The 17,829-nt window shown below is 41.3% G+C and overlaps 1 protein-coding gene across 13 annotated transcripts in view; it reads left to right on the plus strand.

The window, feature by feature from the left end:
* Nucleotides 1-17,510, plus strand: part of SOX6 (SRY-box transcription factor 6) — a 584,292-nt gene extending 566,782 nt beyond the window's left edge. For all 13 annotated transcript variants that reach the window (XM_081798524.1, XM_081798528.1, XM_081798525.1 and 10 more), the window contains one exon: nucleotides 10,698-17,510. In XM_081798524.1, coding sequence (XP_081654650.1) covers nucleotides 10,698-11,001 — 304 coding nt within the window. In that variant the 3' untranslated portion in view covers nucleotides 11,002-17,510. The remainder of the gene's footprint in view (nucleotides 1-10,697) is intronic.
* Nucleotides 17,511-17,829: the final 319 nt, after the last annotated feature.

Genomic DNA, 17,829 nt, shown 5'->3' on the forward strand with positions numbered 1-17,829 from the left:
TTTGGTATCTTCAAGTCTGATTTCATGTCATTTTGTTTAAAAATTAGGTAATAGATTTCTGGTATAAATTTCGACTTGGCTGACTGGCTGTCTGCATTGAAAAGAGGCTCCTTGTAACCACAGCAGTTGGGATAAGTGGGGGTGCAGATGCCTGTAGGTTCCAGCATGCCCAGGCTGAGGAGCACAGGGGGTGACAAACCAGAGGACCTTTCTGGAGGCACTGGCCTGAGGCAGCTGCAATCCGATTGGGAAGATACTTGGGAGAGGCCTTAAGAGAGAGGAGTAAGGAAAAAGGCAGCTGGATTCACTGTTAACCAGGGGGAGCATGGAGGAGCTATTATATGGCAGGGAAATGGGACAGCTTCCCCTGCAGGTGAGGAAAAGATGTGCCTTAGAGGAAAAGTAAAGAGCTGTTTATTTTTAAGTGCACTAAAAAATAACATCACGGAATAGAAAGTTGGTTTCGGAAGCATGTGTTTAGAAGCATAAAATTAATTTGGAATAGTAAATAGAACACACACACACACACAAAAAGGGCCGGTGAAAGCAGTCTGGGTCATGAATCTGTGCCCTACCCCAGAGACTTCTGGAGAGGAGCGTGGGCTCCAGAGTTTGACTGCTGAGGTTCAAGCACTGTGCCACCCACCTGGGCAAGTTATTGAACTTCTCTGAGCCTCTGTTTCCTCATGTACGAAATGAAATAAATAATAGCACCTATCTCGTACAATTGTAGGGAGGATTCAGTGAGGCAGTGCTTTTGAAAATACTTTTATAGTGCTTAGTACATTAGCAATAAAGGTGAGTTTTTATCATTATCATTACTATTGAATATGGATTTACTATCACAATAAAACTATATTTTAGATCATAGCAGAGAGTCAGTGAGTTTCTTTACACTGTGGCAGACCTTTTCGAGGCAAAGGGAGGCTTAAGCTACTTCGTTATTTGAGAATCACAATCTATTAACAGATGAAGCCATGCCAAAATAGGTTTATCAAATCTTCCTGTATTATAAATGTTTGCATTTTTAAAAATAATGCTTTTAACACCGGAAGTACAGTGCAGTATAAGTAGGCTATTTACTGGCGATTTAGACGATTTATGAAAAATACCAATTCATAGTGCACTTTGAGAAGCACAGTCACATGAAACAAAATACACATTTATTTTAACTGTGTGATAAATGTCTTCTTTTAATTCTGTCTCTGAGACTGTATATAATCTCCTTTGAGCAGAGAATCAAAGTTTAAGTTTGAGATCCTTTGTGACTCCCACTCTTTTTTCATGTCATGTCTCTGTGTATCTAATGATACATAATGGGTGTCTTTTGCCATAATCTGGAAGGCTGTCAGAGGTACCATTTTAGTTCCCTGATACTTATTTGAAAATATGAGATGCAGTAATTCTATCTGATTTATTTTCCTTTACCAGAGGGTGCATTGAAGTAGCTCTGGATCAAAATACCTCAACACATGGCAATGCAGGTCAAATTTTAAAAATTAAAACAACTCAACAGCATCTGTCATTTAGTGTCCACTATATCCTATACACTAGACATTTTAGATATACAAATCACATATTCCTCTAAATAAATAATGACATGCAATCCTCTAAATAAGATAAATCAAGGTCCTGTGGCTGCCAAAAGGTGAGAAAGAATCAAGGTTTAATTCTGGGTCTCTGCCTCCATCATGCCTAACGACTGAGGAGTTGTCCTTACTCAGAACATGCCTCATCGCCCCATTCTGGCCTAGTTATGTGTATGGCTGTGCCACTTGGAAAAGAGCTCCCAGGACCTTCGGTTGTGGTACGTGATGGCTTTAAAGGAGCTTTGAGCCTATGGCCCTAGCGGCCTGATGGCAGCGCATCTCTTCTGCTCTCGGAAGCTAAGCAGGGTCGGATCCGGTCAGGACTTGGATGGGAGACCGTTCCCGGGTGCCCTGGACTCTTGTTCTGAGGCTACTTTCTTGGGCGCCTGGGTGGCTCAGTTGGTTAAAGGAGCTTTGAAATTGAGAGACTAAGGATCCTGTTCCTGGTAGTGTAGGGGTTCCTTTTTGGACCGTGGAGTGGGGTTACTGATGTGCAGTCAATGGCCGGAATGTCTTGTTCTTTAATTTTCAATGCTGAGTATTTCCCTCTGCCCAGCTTTGGTAATATTTGCAACCTAAAGCCAGGTATTATTTCTACTTAAGGATTAGTATTCTCTTTTAAGTAGTTGTATTTGATAGATTATCAACTCCCCGGGGTTCATCTTTGGAAATTCATCTTCATTAGATGTGAGGTTATTGCAAGAGGGAAAAGAAACAAGAAATTCAAAGATTGCTATTGACTTCTTGAGGGAATGGGGGCGAGATCAATTTTTATAGCTGATTCTGAAAAGACCATCATAACTTTCGAGCCAATACAATGACATATATCGCTCAGCATTGTCGTGCATTTTACTGATGATACAACTAAAAGTTCAGTGAGTTAGATTTATTTTTTCCACTCAGCTATTATGAAATAAATTTACCAATAATATGAATCAGAGTAAGGTTAGCTCTTACCTTAGATTTAACCCCTTTGATCAACAGGTTAAGTATTAGAACGTTAAATAATTTCGATGAGTGCTATTAATGTTGAAATGATGTTCATTAGGGTACATGCAGCGACAACATTGTCTTTTCCCAAAGAATTCTGGCCCAATGTACTTCCACTTATTTGAAGTTTATTCAGTAATTTACCTGTGAACTCATAGAGAATTACCAGGTACTATAAAATATCAAATCTTGGGCTACTTTTTAAATAATAATAATGGTAAATTATTGAATACTTACTATATACTATATACCGTGATGGGTGCTTTATACAGATTATTGCAAATACAGCAAATTTACAAGATGAGCAGTATCATCCTCACTATGGGGTTGAAAAACACAGGGTTCAGAGATGTTAAGTAATTTGTCCAAGGCCGCACAGCTAGTAAATTGCAGAGCTGAGATTTAAACCAGGCTTGTGTGAATGTCAACCATGTGACATTTCTACCCTTACACACATCCTTCACTTACAGCCTACAAACTCTTTAAAGGCTATGTAGTGCAGTGGTTATGGACCTGATTCTGGAGCCAGACTCTTCTGTCTCAAATACCAGATCTGCTTATTCCTGGCTCTAACAACTCATAAACAGCAATCTTTATTCCTCTGAAGTCTCCACTTGCCCTTGAGAAACTTATTTAAACTCTCCGTATCTCAATTTCCTCATAAATAGAATGGAGAAATGACCACAATACCTACAACATTGGGCCCTTCTGAAGATTGAATAGCTTGATCTATCTAAAGTGCTTAGAACAACGTCTGGCACATAGGAAGCCCTGAATCAGAGCAAATATTATTATCCTGGAAAAATAATGCTACATGCCAACCATGTATCTCACATTATAAAGAATTATATTCTAGTGCCTTATGCTAGAAGTGATTTGAACATTTGCCATTTTGATCTTAATCCGAAAGAGGTTGAATCAAACCTATGACATACTTAAATATATAATTGATTAGCATAGGCTAGCCATACTATTTTCAGTATTGTCCTCCTGTAGAGAAAGCTGGATTAGGGTCTCTAACAGGCAATATAAAAAGATTGTTATTATTTCCATTTCCTACTGCAGTACCAACTACAAAGATGTACGATGTGTAGGCTTATCTCCTAATGAAACAGACTTCGTTGTCTTCATTTATAGATGCTGTAAAAGTCTGAAAGATCAGCAGACAAGGGGGATTTGCCAAATTAATACCTAGGGGTTTTTTTGTTGTTGTTTTGTTTTGTTTTGTCTTTTTGCAATTGACGAAGCTAGGCTATACTCCAGGAATATTCTTGTGATTTGGAAACCATGCAACACTGGTGAGCTCTATCAGGATCAGCTTTACCCTTTACTTGGGCTGGGAGGAGGGATTCTTAGCCGTCTCTGCTCATATCAGCTGCATGTGTGTACTTTTACAAACATGTACAACTTTTGTTTTGATGTGCACATTCATTATTTGTAAAGCCCAATACTTTCCAGCTATTCCCGTTTGTGAAATCTGCAGTGTTTGAATTTTGACTTTGCAATTGATCTGTAAAGGAAGGAAAAATGCTTTTTAGGAAAGTAATTTCCAGTAGACAAAGCTTGAGCCTGCTGGCTGGATTTTCCATTTTGTTAATTGATCGGTCCGTCAATTGGTAGGGGCTTATTTGAAACCAGTGATGTGCCCAGCACTGTACTAAATTAATATAGGACATGAGGCATTAATCGTCTACACAATGAGCTTTCAGAGAGTGTTAGAGTCAGAGAAACCAGACGCATACATAAACATATTAACAAATAATAGTTTGTTATACATACATAGAGAGAGAGAGAATACATTGCGTAGTGCTCCACATAATGTATAGTGAAGTACTAATTTTGATTTTATAGACAAGAGCAAGTAAAGCTCAGGGGAGGAGAGATTACTATGTATTAGGGCTAACATAGGTCATCCTCGAGGAAGGGGGCTTGAGGTTTGGTTAGGGTCAGCCTGGTGTTAGCAGGAAGAAGAGCAGGAACACATGGAGGGAAATGCAGAAATGTTCAATAGTTAAAAAACGAGGCTAGCCTAGAGATTATTCCTGGCAGTAAAGAAAAGTAAGAGAGGTAGGGTGGAGCAATATTTTGGAAACCCTTGAAAGCCAAGATTCAGCAACTATAATTAGCCATGCTCACTTGATTTTTTAGTCTTTTATTATGCTGGTAACAACAATGAGAAAGCAAGGCCAGCATGACAGTTAGCTTATGATTTTGCATCCATAGAATCAGTGGTAACTTAGAAGTGGCCTCAGAAGTCATATACTTCAAGTAGCCAGCCGCTGTAGGAGCCCTCTCTGAGTTCTGCTTGAACTATTCTAGGGCTGGAGAGCTCACCACTTCCCAAGGGAGCTAGTTTCTTTGTGGAACATGTCCTAATGCTAGAAAGTTCTTTTCACTGAGCAACAATCTACCTTTCTGCTACTTGGTTGCTTAGTTCCAATCCTCTTCGTTGGTCCCTTTTCTAGAGCAAGTCTCTTCCTTATTTATAAAGACAACCATTCAAGCATTTAAAGATGGTTATATTCACATTCCTTCTCCACTGTCTTCCCTTGCATATGTCTAGTCTCATTACATCTTTTCTTCTCTCAAATAGGTTACCCAGCTTTTTCATTTGTTTTCCCCCTCATTCACTAGTTCGTTCGTTCGTTCATTCATTCATTCATTCATTGCATGTATGCAGTATGGAATGTGCCTCCTGTGTTCCAGGCATTGTCTAAGTTCTAGAGCTATATCAGTGAAAATTCCTGTCCTCATGAAACTTACATTCCAGCGGGGGAAGTCAGACAACCAATCAATACATGAATAAATAAATATTAAATAGTAATAAGTGCCTTAGAACAAAGTAAAGTAGGGAGAGTGTAGGGAGTGTCAGAGGATGGAGTGCAATTTTTAAAAAGAGTGGCTACAGAACCTCACTGAGCAGCTCCCACTTGAAGCAAAGGTCTGCGGAGTGAGGGAGCAAGCCATGTGGGTCTCTGGAGGAACAACCGGGCAGGGAGAGCAGCCACTGCAGAAGTCTGGATGGAAGGTTGCAATTGGCATGTTCAAGAATCAACAAGGCCAGAGTAGTAGGAGCAGAGTGGGTAGGTGGGAAGAGTCAGAGATGTCAGAGAGGTAGTAGGGAGGCAAACTGTGACAGGACCTTTGGCCATTGTGAAGACTTTGAATCTGACCCTGAGTGAGATGGAAAGGCATGGAAGGGTCATGAGCAGAAGAGTACTGTGATCAGATTTAGGTTTTTAAAAGATCATTCTATCTACTGTGTTGAGTATTGTCTGAAGGGGACATGACTGAAATAAGGAGGAAGAACAGATTAGGGTTGATGGTGGCCTGGACCAGATTTGTAGGGGTGGAGGTAGCAAGAAGTGGACGGATTCTGGATATATTCCTGATAGCGGACCACTAGGATTTGCTGATGGACTGGATCTAGGGTTTGAGAGGACATGCAGTTACCATGGATTGGCCCAAGCAGCCAAAAGATGAAGTAATCATTAACCAAGATCAGAAGGGCCCTGAGAGGAGAGGTATATGGAGATGATCAGGAGTTCAGTTTTGGATCTGTAAGATCCAAGATGGTATTTTGACATCCAAATCGAATAAGAAGTTATATCCATATATGACTCTGGAATTTAGGGATGTGGTGCTTACTGGACATACAAATTTGAGAGTTGTCAGAACCTAGATAATGTTTGAAGCTATGGAAAATGGGCAAGCTCACCAAGGGAAGGAATTGAGATAGAGAAGAGATGAGGTGCAAGGACTAATCGTTGGGTATTTCAGAGTTTAGATGTCAGGTTGATAAGGAGGGAAGGTACATCCAGGGACCTAGAAGGAGCAGTAATGAGATAGGAAGAAGACCAGAAGACCAGCGAAGAAAACGGTTCGGCAAGGGGAAGAGTGGCCAACTGTATCAGATGCTGCCCATGGCATAGGTCAAGTAAGATGAGGACCAAGAACTGACTTTTGAATTTAACAACATGGAGATCATTGGTAGTGTGACCTTTATAAGCTGCATTTCAGTGGAGTGTTGGGAGTGATTGAAGTAGATTTAAGAATTTAGTGGAAGAAATTAAGAGAGTGAATATACACAGTTTTTCAAAGAGTTTTGCTTTAAAGGAGAGAGAGAAATAGAGCAGTAGCTGGAGGGGGATGTGAGTCAAGAGAGAGTTCTGTTGTTTTTTGTTTTTAAAGTGGGAGAGATTATGGCATGTTTATGTGCTAATGGGAATGATCCAGGAAAGAGGGAAAATTGATCATGCAGATGGGAGAGACAGTCCACTGGAGAGAGATCCTTAGTAAGTGAGAACAGATAGATTCGGTGCAGAAGGAAAGGATTGGCCTTACATTGGATTACAAATTCATTCAAAATACAGGAAGGCAGGCAGATAATTAGAACAGACAGAGGTAGATGGATAAATGTGATGGCAGGAGCTTGTGAAAAATTTCTCCTGATTACTTCTAATTTCTCCATGAAATGGAAAGCCAGGTCATCAACTGAGAGTGAGGATATGAGAGAAGTTGGATATCCGAGGACAGTTGAGAGGTGTGAAATAATTCTCTAGGAGAGTAGAAGAAAGAGTGGCCTAGGAAAAAGTACAACATGATGGCTGAACAGCACCAGAGGCCAATTTGGAATTCATGCTCAAAAATTCAAAGAATAGAACCCTCAGTAAAAAAAAAAAAAATTCAAAGACTAGTATGTATGCACGGTAGTGTGTCTTCTGCAGCCAAGTTCAGCTGCGTGGGAGGGCTCACAAGTAGGCAGAGAGTTCAGGTTTTGCCGTGTAAGGGAGGGGAGAGTACCTGCGAGACAGTGACTAACCACAGAATTTATCCTGGGTAAAGAGGTAAAGTCAGGACACAAGGGGGAGGGACAGGGACAGAGTAAATTGGTTGAAACGATCAAGGAATTGTAGATGACCATAGGGTGGGAGAATTGTTGAACTGGGGTTTTAGAGGAAGAAAACTAGAAAGATAAGATGTGGTCAGAGAGTGGGATGTTTAAAATGGTCATTAGGGTGAGGTTACAGCTGGAAAGGACAAGGTCTGCTGACACAGGGAGGGGGACAGATCACTACCACAGAGAGGAGGTCAAGAAATTGAGATAGCAAGGTGTTGAAATTATCACCTCTGTGGATAGTGAGTCATCAAGAATTACGGCAGAAGAAATGTTGGAGAGGGAGTGACAGAAAGCTAGGAGCTAATGTCTTTAAGGAATGAGGGGCAATGACCAGGCAGGAAGTAGATAGGGGGTCAGCAGGTGACATAGTCTGGTATCCCTCTACCACCAGTATAGGCTTTTGAATATCATGTGCCTCACTCCAGAAAGTAAGTTGTACAGATGTTTTATTTGTTTGTTTTTAATGTTCCATTACCAACTTAATGTCCAATTATTATTAAATATGTGGAGCCCAGTTTAGAAGAGTTTGATTCTGATTCATATTGCCAAGGATTTTTCTGATCATGTGAGCTTGCCTTTCTCACCCTAATCTTGATATCCAGTAGAGAATTTACGACATTAAGAAAGGGTTCAGCTCCTGGCTGTGGTGCTCATATGGCCTTGGACAAACAACTTAAACTCTCTGAAACTTAGTTGGTAACTTCATCGGTAAGAGGGGAAATAATATTTGCCTATTAGGCTTATTGTGAGGATTAAAGAAGATAATGTGAAAGCATCTAAGCATAAGCATCTAAGCGTTATCCCCAGCACATAATAGGAGCTCAATTAAAATTTATTTAATCGATCAATACATACAGATTTTTTTTTTAAAAGATTTTATTTCTTTGACAGAGAGAGCACAAGCAGGGGGAGTGGCAGGCAGAGGCAAAGGGAGAAGCAGGCTCCCCGCAGAGCAGGGGAAGCCTGATGTGGGACTCGATCCCAGGACCCTGGGATCATGACCTGAGCCAAAGGCAGCTGCTTAACCAACTGAACCACCCAGGCGCCCAATACATACAGATATTTTGATTAAAAAATACTACAAAACTGACCATCTCTTCTTTCTGAAAAAAAGAACGTCCTTTATGAAAAGAAAGTGTACCATTGGATAGTTTATATATAGTATGTAGAGTTTATGTTATAGATTAGCTCACCAAATTGGGAAATCTGTAAAATGGGTTAATATTGCAATAAAAGTTTTTATTCTACACTCATTATGTGATTAAGGCAAAAATATTTTTATTACAATTATCCAAGTTCAGTAAAAAAATTAATGAGGCATTCACTGCCTTGGGCAGACTAGCATGAAATTTAATTTGCGTTAATTCGCCCAAAAGTTAGGAAGCAGAAGTATACTGTTTTTAGAATTTGAGTCTATGAGAGGGAAACCAGTATTTTATGAGATGTTTCTGTGCATAGATATAGATTCCTCTATCACCTTCTTCAGGCAATTAAAAAAATCACCATGAGCATCATAGAAAATGGATCAATATCAGGTGCTTAGTGCCAACTGGGTACCGACAGGATCTATAGAAATCAGGAATTTTTATGAGACACGGTGAGCATAGTGTATTTGTATATTGTATATCTATAGAGGAAAGAGCGATAGACTTCAAGTCAAGTCACCTAGCTTCGAAGGCTGGCTCTGCTGGTCGTTGAATGCAGGGCTTTAAACAAGGCCTTACATTCTTCATCTGAAACCTGGGTATGACAGTACTTCATGTGGTTGCCATGTTAATTGAATGAGGGAACATATACAAAAATATCCGCTATATTATGTTAGTCAGAGGTGAAGGAATCATAGTCATGCCTTCTGGGGACTGGAAGAGGTTGTTAAAGATAGCATTATGAGGTGTCTCCCAGAGTGAGCCTAGGTCATTTCCATCATTTTTCCTTCTACCAGGCTGGAAGACATGCAGGGCTTTTTGAGAAAATTATTCCGGAAATGTCAAAGAATAGCTGGTAACTAAACTGTTTCTTCTTAGATTCGGGATATTTTTCTGAGGTGGATAGAAAGATTTAACGGTATTGTAGAGGGTCAATAAGAACCCTTCAAGGGATGGACCGACCTGAAATCGTATTAAAAGGCGAAAGGACCTTCCAAGACTTCCCTGACCCCAGCTCTCATACACATTTGGAAACTGAAGCTCCGAAAGGATAGTTACAGTGATATTTTGAAATGAATTTAAATTGTAACTATTGTCCATTAAGGTTGAGGAACACTTGGTAAATATTGCAACCATGAGAATATTGTTTCCGTCAGTCTGTGAGGCTGGTGTCATAGGTCTTTAATTCTTTCAACCAATTACAATGCCTCAAGGGAAATTGAGAGGCAGATAACGATGTCTCCCTGTAGAGGGAGAGACTGACCTTCCTACAGGGTCTAGTAAGTTTATTTGAACTCGAGTACCATTATGACAGAATGATCTGGTGTGACCCATCCTTGGCACCCACTAGGATCTGGAATGAGGCAATGTGTGTTATTCTGACAAATTGCAAGGCTCTCGCTGCTCTTCACTCCTGACTCCTCCAACTCAGCGCCAGGCCAGGGCCTCGGGAGTAATGACATCCAAGATGATCCTTCCATGATTATGAAAATAGAAGCTCCTTAAAGGAGCATCCCTACAAGTTCAGCCACAGAAATAGGTAGACATTTGCATGGATACTAAATATATGCTTTGCTAAATCTGACTCTCTGGGACATACTTGATCAGTTCTCATCTTGATCTTCCCTTTGTACAGTTCTCAAGCCAAGGTGAAGACACAAGCCTGCTTAACAGTGTCATTAAAATAGGATTCATGCTACCAGTCCTTTTGTTTTATCATCCTGGGAGATCTTAAAAAATGATGTCACATGTAACTTTCGGAATTGACTACTGCATTTGTTTCAAATGCCAAGTGTTATTCAAGCTTTGCCGTATGTAATGTTGTAAGAACCCTGCTTTTATGTTTCAAAACCATCAATAAATTGCTCTATTGTATTGCTTAATGCCCAACCATAGCATCGGGGAGATGTGCAGGACTCCTCCAGGGAGCACTTGGCCCCGTTTTGTCATTTGCTTAGAACGTCAAACCGAGCCCCCTTTCGGAATGTTTGGGGGAGGAGTTCCAATGCCCCCCGGAAGAACATATGGAGAGATATTTCCCCCTGTTTTATTTTATCTTTTGAATCCATACAGGCAGCAGCCTCAGATTCCAATCACCACAGGAACAGGTGTTGTGTATCCTGGTGCTCTTACTATGGCAACTACCACACCGTCACCTCAGATGACATCTGACTGCTCTAGCACCTCGGCCAGCCCAGAGCCCAGCCTCCCGGTCATCCAGAGCACTTACGGTATGAAGACGGACGGCGGGAGCCTAGCTGGAAATGAAATGATTAATGGAGAAGATGAAATGGAAATGTATGACGACTATGAAGACGATCCCAAATCAGACTATAGCAGTGAAAATGAAGCCCCGGAAGCAGTCAGTGCCAACTGAGGAGTGTTCGTTTGCTGAATTAAAATACTTTGACATTTCACCTCCCCTCCCCCAACAAAAAGTTCTTAAAGAGCCCGCATGCATTTGTGGCTCCATAATTACATCAGCAGAATGGTCTTAATTGTTTCGTAAAGTGTGAGACAGATTAAGTTTTCCCGGATTTTTCATGAACTTGAGTTTTTGTCGTTGTTATTGTTGTTGTTGTTGTTGTTGTTTTAATTTAGGTGAAGACATATTAAATATGAGACACCAGGACTTGAAAACTTATCTCAACCCATAGCTGTCTTACAAGTCTTACATTTTTGTCTTACTTTTTTTTTTTTTCCTTTTGGATGTTGATAAAAGGTTTAAGTTACTGTTTTAGATGGGGTTAAACATTCTCACTCAGGTATGCTGTGCTGGCCTACAGGTTGTGAATGTGTTTTTATTCTGAATTATTTGCGAGAACAACTGAGGATTTCATATTGTGAAACAGAACAAGTCCACAGCGTGTGCAGCTGCATGTAGAGCATATTCGAAAGGCCTCGGAATTCCATTTTTCCGTGTGTAGAGTTAAACTTTGAATGTGCCAAACTTTTCTCAGAACCTTTGAATCTTCATATTTTGGAAGTCTTAAAAGGAGACACTGCGAAGTCTTAGACAATCTTTGGCATCTTAAAATAAAATAGCAAACCGCACATTTTTTTTTTTCCAGGAAATGGTAAAGTACTCAGGAATCTGGAGACAAGATATTGTAAGGAACGAACAAGGTTGCCACAGTGCACGTACCCAATCGTGTTTGCCTCTTGACGTGCCATCAGTGCGTGATGGGCCGCGCCGAGCGCGCCCCAGAGCGTTCACCACGCCAGATACCCACGTGGTGGTCTTCTCTGCCTGAGACCACCTCTCACTACATCCATCATCCCTTCACCTTTTAACCCTGACATTCAGTCTTAACACATTTTCTCTTAAATAATTTATTCATTCCAGAATGTCGAGGGTCCACTTACTATTTATTTGAAAAAAAATGTTGGTGGCATTAATTTAATAATTCTTGTTTTTCACCCTCCTTCCCTGAAGATCTTTTCAGCCCCTTTCACCTCCTTCTCCTGCTACATACAAAAGATGTACATAGTGATTTTATGTCCCCAGAGCATCTGGAAGCATTTCTGAAACAAGATTCTATTAAATACTTATATTGTTTTTAAGCATAAATGTATATCTGGCTGTAGGGCTGTGTATTTGGATACAGGTGTGTAGTCTTACACTTCGACAGGTATGCCCCTGAGGTTCTCTGTGACCTCAAGTCTTTCGCCAGAATTTCCCTCTAATCCAGCTTAGCAACAGTGGTAGGATCTGTATCAGTGGCATTTCCCCTAAACGCCATTTGGCTGCAAGGGTCAGCAGTGGTGACTGCCAGGCAGGAGGGTCCCGCAGCCAAGCCGAAAGCCCAAGGCTGTGGACCACGGAGGAGGCCACAGCGATGCCGTCATGGGCTGGCACCTCCACAATGAGTTGCCTTGTTGCATCTGGCACACCTAGGGAGTTTTGTTTTTTGCAAAATCCCCAGGATCCAAGGAGCCACATGACAGCCTCAAGGCAAAGATAGAGGCAAATAGTCATGATACATCCAGAGAATGAAAGAAAACCATAGGGAAGGAGAAGGAGGGGAAATACATTCCCTATAGGGGATGTTCCTACTGTTAACTCTGGGGAACGGATGACTCCTGGGGCAGCAGATGAGCTCCTCTGGCTCCCTCCCTCCATCAGTGGCCACGTGGGGAGGGGGGCATGCCTCCCTGTGAACACGATTAACGGCACTGGTCACACGAGGATTTCTCTGGAGATGTGCTGATGGGCTGGGAGGCAGTGAGGTTTCATTCCCCTTTCCCATCTACTGTGAGCTCAGCCCTGCCATTTTGACCTTCCTGAAACCAGGACTGACTGCCAATGGTGGGGGAGGGAACCTCACCTGGAGTGGTTCAATGGGAAAATGTCAGTTAATGGGACAGTTCACCTCATGGGACAACCCAGAATCTGATCACCAGGACATAGGAACGGCCCCATCAGATTTCTTGAGCCATTTTGTCACTTGGAAGAAAATAGTGTACCTTCATATTTATTTAAGGAGTGCTCAAGGCCATACCTAATAGCAATAAATAGGTCTAGCCAAGATGTTATGGGCTGTGTCATTAGCTGGGAGTGCTCTCCATAAGCTGATTAAGGTACTGATAGGAATGTTTTGTTCTTAGTATTGGTTGGGGATTGGAACTTTGTTTTGTACATTTATTTCAAATGAGGAGGAGGTCATTTTTTCTCAAAAAATGAATATTTATTATTGTCTTACTGATTTCTTTTGACTATATACCTCTCCTCCTCACTTCATACTCATGTGTTTTTCTCCTTCTCTTTGGCTCTTGCTTTTGCTCTCTCCTCCTCTCTCCTCCTTTTTTTTATTTTGCTGCATAGGTAGAGTGCTGTATGGCTAGCATTGTATTGTATGTAATTAATTTTGCACAAAGGCAAACATTTAGAAGAGTAGGTTAATTTTGTTTGTTTTTATGACCATGCCAAAATAATATTCTGGGCTGGTGGAGAACAAAGGACTGTTCTTTAGGACTGAAACTTGATTTTGCTTGTAGTTAAAAAAAAAAAAAAAAAAGAAAGAAAAAAAACAACAAAAAACACACACACTCACAGATGTTGTTTCGTAAGTGTTATAAGCACTGGATATAAATGGTATTTTTTATCACTTCTGACTAATGTGAAACTGTTGTAAGAAAACGACATGAACAAAAGTCATCTGTTTCGACTCGTGTGGGCTTGCCTCACAGTTGCCGGATTTGAGTCATTTTTATGTCTTGTTATTTCATTTATTTATGCAAAATACATGTGTGTATGAACACTTTGTTTTAGCTCCAGCTCTGCCTCAGTACTGGGGTGCAGTTACTTCTAGCCATGTTCTTAAAAGTGAAAGGCTATTCAGGAATGATCTGATTGTAAACGTCTCTTTCATTGGGTCAAACAGTAATGCTGTATTTGAATCTAAATTCTGCGTATAAGCAGTTTATTCTATTTATTAGCCAAGTTTGGCTCTAAATGTCCATGGAAATTAAAGAATGACAATCATAGGGATCACTTCATTTTCTTTTCAGTGGGGCTTAAACAAAGTTTTTATGACTTTACCATCTCATTTTAGATTTTTTTAATTGTGTAAATATAACATAGAAATAGAATTTATTTTTGGTTCATGAATACTTAGTGAGATATAAGTTATGTATTTCCTTTTCGTTCTCTATCCATGTATGTTGGTCCAGACTAGAAGTTGACAAGTCACTGTACCTCATGGGGATAGTGAATTAGCCACCACAGTGAGAGAGCAGTGTTTCACCTGTCGCTGGGGCAGTCACACCCTTCTCTAGGGCTCCCACGCAGTTTGGAACCCACTGTCCACAGACTCAGACTTTCACTTACTTTTTTATTATAGAAAGTCGATGAATTGAATATCCTAAATTTCCAGGACAGCTCGGGGAGAGTCAATTTGCTTTTGTAAGTCCACCTAAATCTTATAAGGTAGTTCGGTGACCATTTAATAGCAAGAAGCGTGAATGCCATTCTACAGGCAAAAATCTGCCTCTGAGAGTGACCGTTAATAAAAGTCCTACCATGCCAGTTAGATTAAAGAATGCTCATCAACCTTTTTCCGTGCTTCCTCTTTCACAGTATCTTCAAATCAAAGACAAATCATCTCCATGTTGTTAAAGAACTTAGAGGATCAGGATTTTCCTTGTCATTTAGAATAGGGACACTGGCTCACGATCCTCTCCTAAAAAATGGACCATATGGGTTAGGAAGGAAGGAAGAAAGGAAGGAAGGAAAGGAAGAGAGAAAGAAAGAAAAGAAGGAAGGAAGGCAGGAAGGAAGGCAGAGAAAGAAAGGAAGGAAGGCAGAGAAAGAACGGGAGAAAGAAAAGGTCAATCCACGGACAGGAGCAGCCTGGCAGGCGGTCTCTCCATCTTCTTGGCAGAGGCGATGCAGTACCTTTTCCAGGAAGGTGGGAACATTTGTCATTTTCACGTGTATACAGCTCGGTCTTTTAGGAGCCCATCAGTTTGCTTCATTTGGTATTTGATACTCCCCAGCCTTGTCCGCAGGCCTGATTCGATACGCCAGGGTCCTGACTCGGTCTCCCAGGCCAAGTTCTAAATTCAGGTGTGGGCTCACAGCACTGTTGAGCTTGTCAAATGCTGGCCTCCCCTGAACGTTAGCCCCACTGGAGCCTGGGGTGTTTGAAAAGGGTGTGATCCCTCTAGGGCTGAAATTAAAGGCTTCTTTCTTTTCCTTGTGAAGCCAGGCTGCTTCTTCGGAGCACAGCCTCCCGAGCCAGGAGCAGAGGCGCTAGCTGAAAGCAGGGATTGTTCCGAGGAAGCCCGTCCACCCCCAGTAGGAAGGCAGCCTGGTCGCTTGAACACCACAGGCAGAGGCGGCTTCTCTCAATTTACTCATTTTGCAGAGAGCTGACCTCTACTCACTCATTAGGGAAAGGAAAAAGAGTCACTTAGTAGTTTTAAACCATACGAGAAGTCCTGTACCAAGTGCCAACAACTACAAAGAATGCAGCTAGAGGAATGTATTGAAATTATTACTGGGTCTTCCTTTATAACGAGAAAATGACAAGAATGGTTGCTGTAGCCTTGCCTGATTCTGTGCACGTTTGTCTAAGGACTGAGTTGGCACTTAAGCTCACTTCTCAAAGTATAATAATATTGTATGACCTCATTTGTCCTTTTACAGAAGCACTTGCATCATTTCCTTAAGTCATCTGCCCCCTGACATGTTTTCTTCCTTAATAAACAACTTCTCTCTGTTATTCCTGCCGATTATGTCCTGTTTCTGATGCCATATACTGTTGAGTGTAACCCTCTGCTAATATCACTGAAAATATTGATATGCAAACGCATTTCCTTTTCATCCCCGTCCCATCTTTCCTGCTGGGGACAGATTGCTTTCCAAAAGCTCACGAACAAGTATTCGGAATGCTGGTACCTTTGGGGCAGGGCTAGAGGGTGGGGAGGGTGGGAAGGGCGCAGACAGGTAATGTTTAGCACAGATACTCTTCCAACTGGTGTCCGTGGCTATATGAACGCTTGACGGCAACTCAGTGACATATCTTGCTCAGTAGTTTCTTATTCCTGAAGAACCACAAGCATAAGGTGAGGCCTCAGTGCTGGTGCTCTTGGAGTATGGGGAATGTGCAAATATTTAACTGTTTTGTATGCTGCACATTGCAGGTCTGCTCCTGTGCATTCTCCGTTTGTCTTCCTTTGTCATATGTGTTTTTGCTTTTTTGAGAGTGCGCTCTTTATTGTACCCTTCTTCGGCTTGTAGCAAATTAGAAGGCTTAGCATTTATGTTCATTCATTATTGTATTTGCCATGTAAAATTTTTATTACCTTAGACAAGCTTATAAGCTGTTACTACATAACTTATCTTACTGTAACTCTTTTATTTCCCGACCTTGTAATTTGTTTGTGATGTATATTGTGAGATTGTATCCTATGTTAATTTAATCAGCACGATTCACTGACATGCTGGACTGACATGCTGGCTGCTGGTTCAAGGTGTAAAGTTTGTGTAGGGCCGTTGGGGCGACTGCAGCTTGTTGTCAAGGTACTGGGCTTTGGCTCCCCTAGCAACACGGGGGTGTGGCCCCTTAGGATGCTAAGGGCGTTTGCTACAGCCTCGAGCAAATTTAACTGCAGATTTCCTTTGTAGAAATTCTATGTATAACGCAGGTACCTACTTGGCCCATGGCTGGTAACTATTTGGGCAATTAGAAAAAACACAAAAACCATAAAAACTAGTGTCTATTGCTGCTTTGAATATGTTTGAAAGTCTGAAAATGTAAATAATTTATCAAAAAAAAAATCTTGTACAGTCCAGTGTAAAGTTTTTAAATGATCTTAAGGGTTGCCATCACGTGTCTCTCACACTCTCCTCTTGATAATGGAAAAAAAAAAAAAAGTGTGCTAAGGATTAAAGAAATGGGAAAAGAAAAAAAAATCTCTTCAAATTTAAAGGAATGAATCATTGTTCTTAGCTTTGTTGCATACACACATTTCTTGGATTTCGTTGTGCAGTATTGATGTGAGATAAACTCGACATTGAATAATCTTTCAGTGGTACTTTTCAAAGTCTTCCCCTCCTCTGCCTCATAATTAAGGGAAAAGACAAAATTGAAAGACACACTGTCTTTACCTATCCTGGTGTATGTTGGCACCTTAGCTACTTTTTTTTTTTTTTTCCTTTTTGCACAAGGTGCTTTCCTGATATGTTAAACACGCCATCTTTGGGTGATAATGTATATGCCATGAAGGGGCCTCGGGCCCTCAGGGGAGTGTCTATAAGAACTGCCTATTTATGCTCATTTACCTCAAGACTGTCCTCTCTACCCTTAATCTAGTCGTCATCACTCCATCTTTTGTACTGCTGTTGACACTTACAAATTAAAGATAAATTTTGTTTTATGACCTCTGTGTATGGCCTTGTCTGTGCCCTGGACACTGTTCCCACCGTGGAGCCCGGGGAAGGCCCGGGCTCGCCCCCCACTCGCTGCTGGAGCCTGCGGAGCTCTCCAGCTCCTGGCCCTCTCTGCCCGGCTGGGAGGTAGGTCTCAGAAAAGTCTTCAAACTCCTTGGCCTGGAAACACTTGCCTGCGTTTGTCATTGTGGAGCAAACGCTGCTGTGGCAGGAAATGCTTGTGGATTTAGACGGTAGGAATGGGATCCAAGGTGGCTTTTTGTCAAGAGAAGAGGAGAGAGAATGTCACTTCCCATTTGCCTGACTTCT

This window comes from Leptonychotes weddellii, chromosome 11, assembly GCF_054177405.1.
Source record: "Leptonychotes weddellii isolate Sample4059 chromosome 11, ASM5417740v2, whole genome shotgun sequence".
NCBI lineage: Eukaryota > Metazoa > Chordata > Mammalia > Carnivora > Phocidae > Leptonychotes > Leptonychotes weddellii.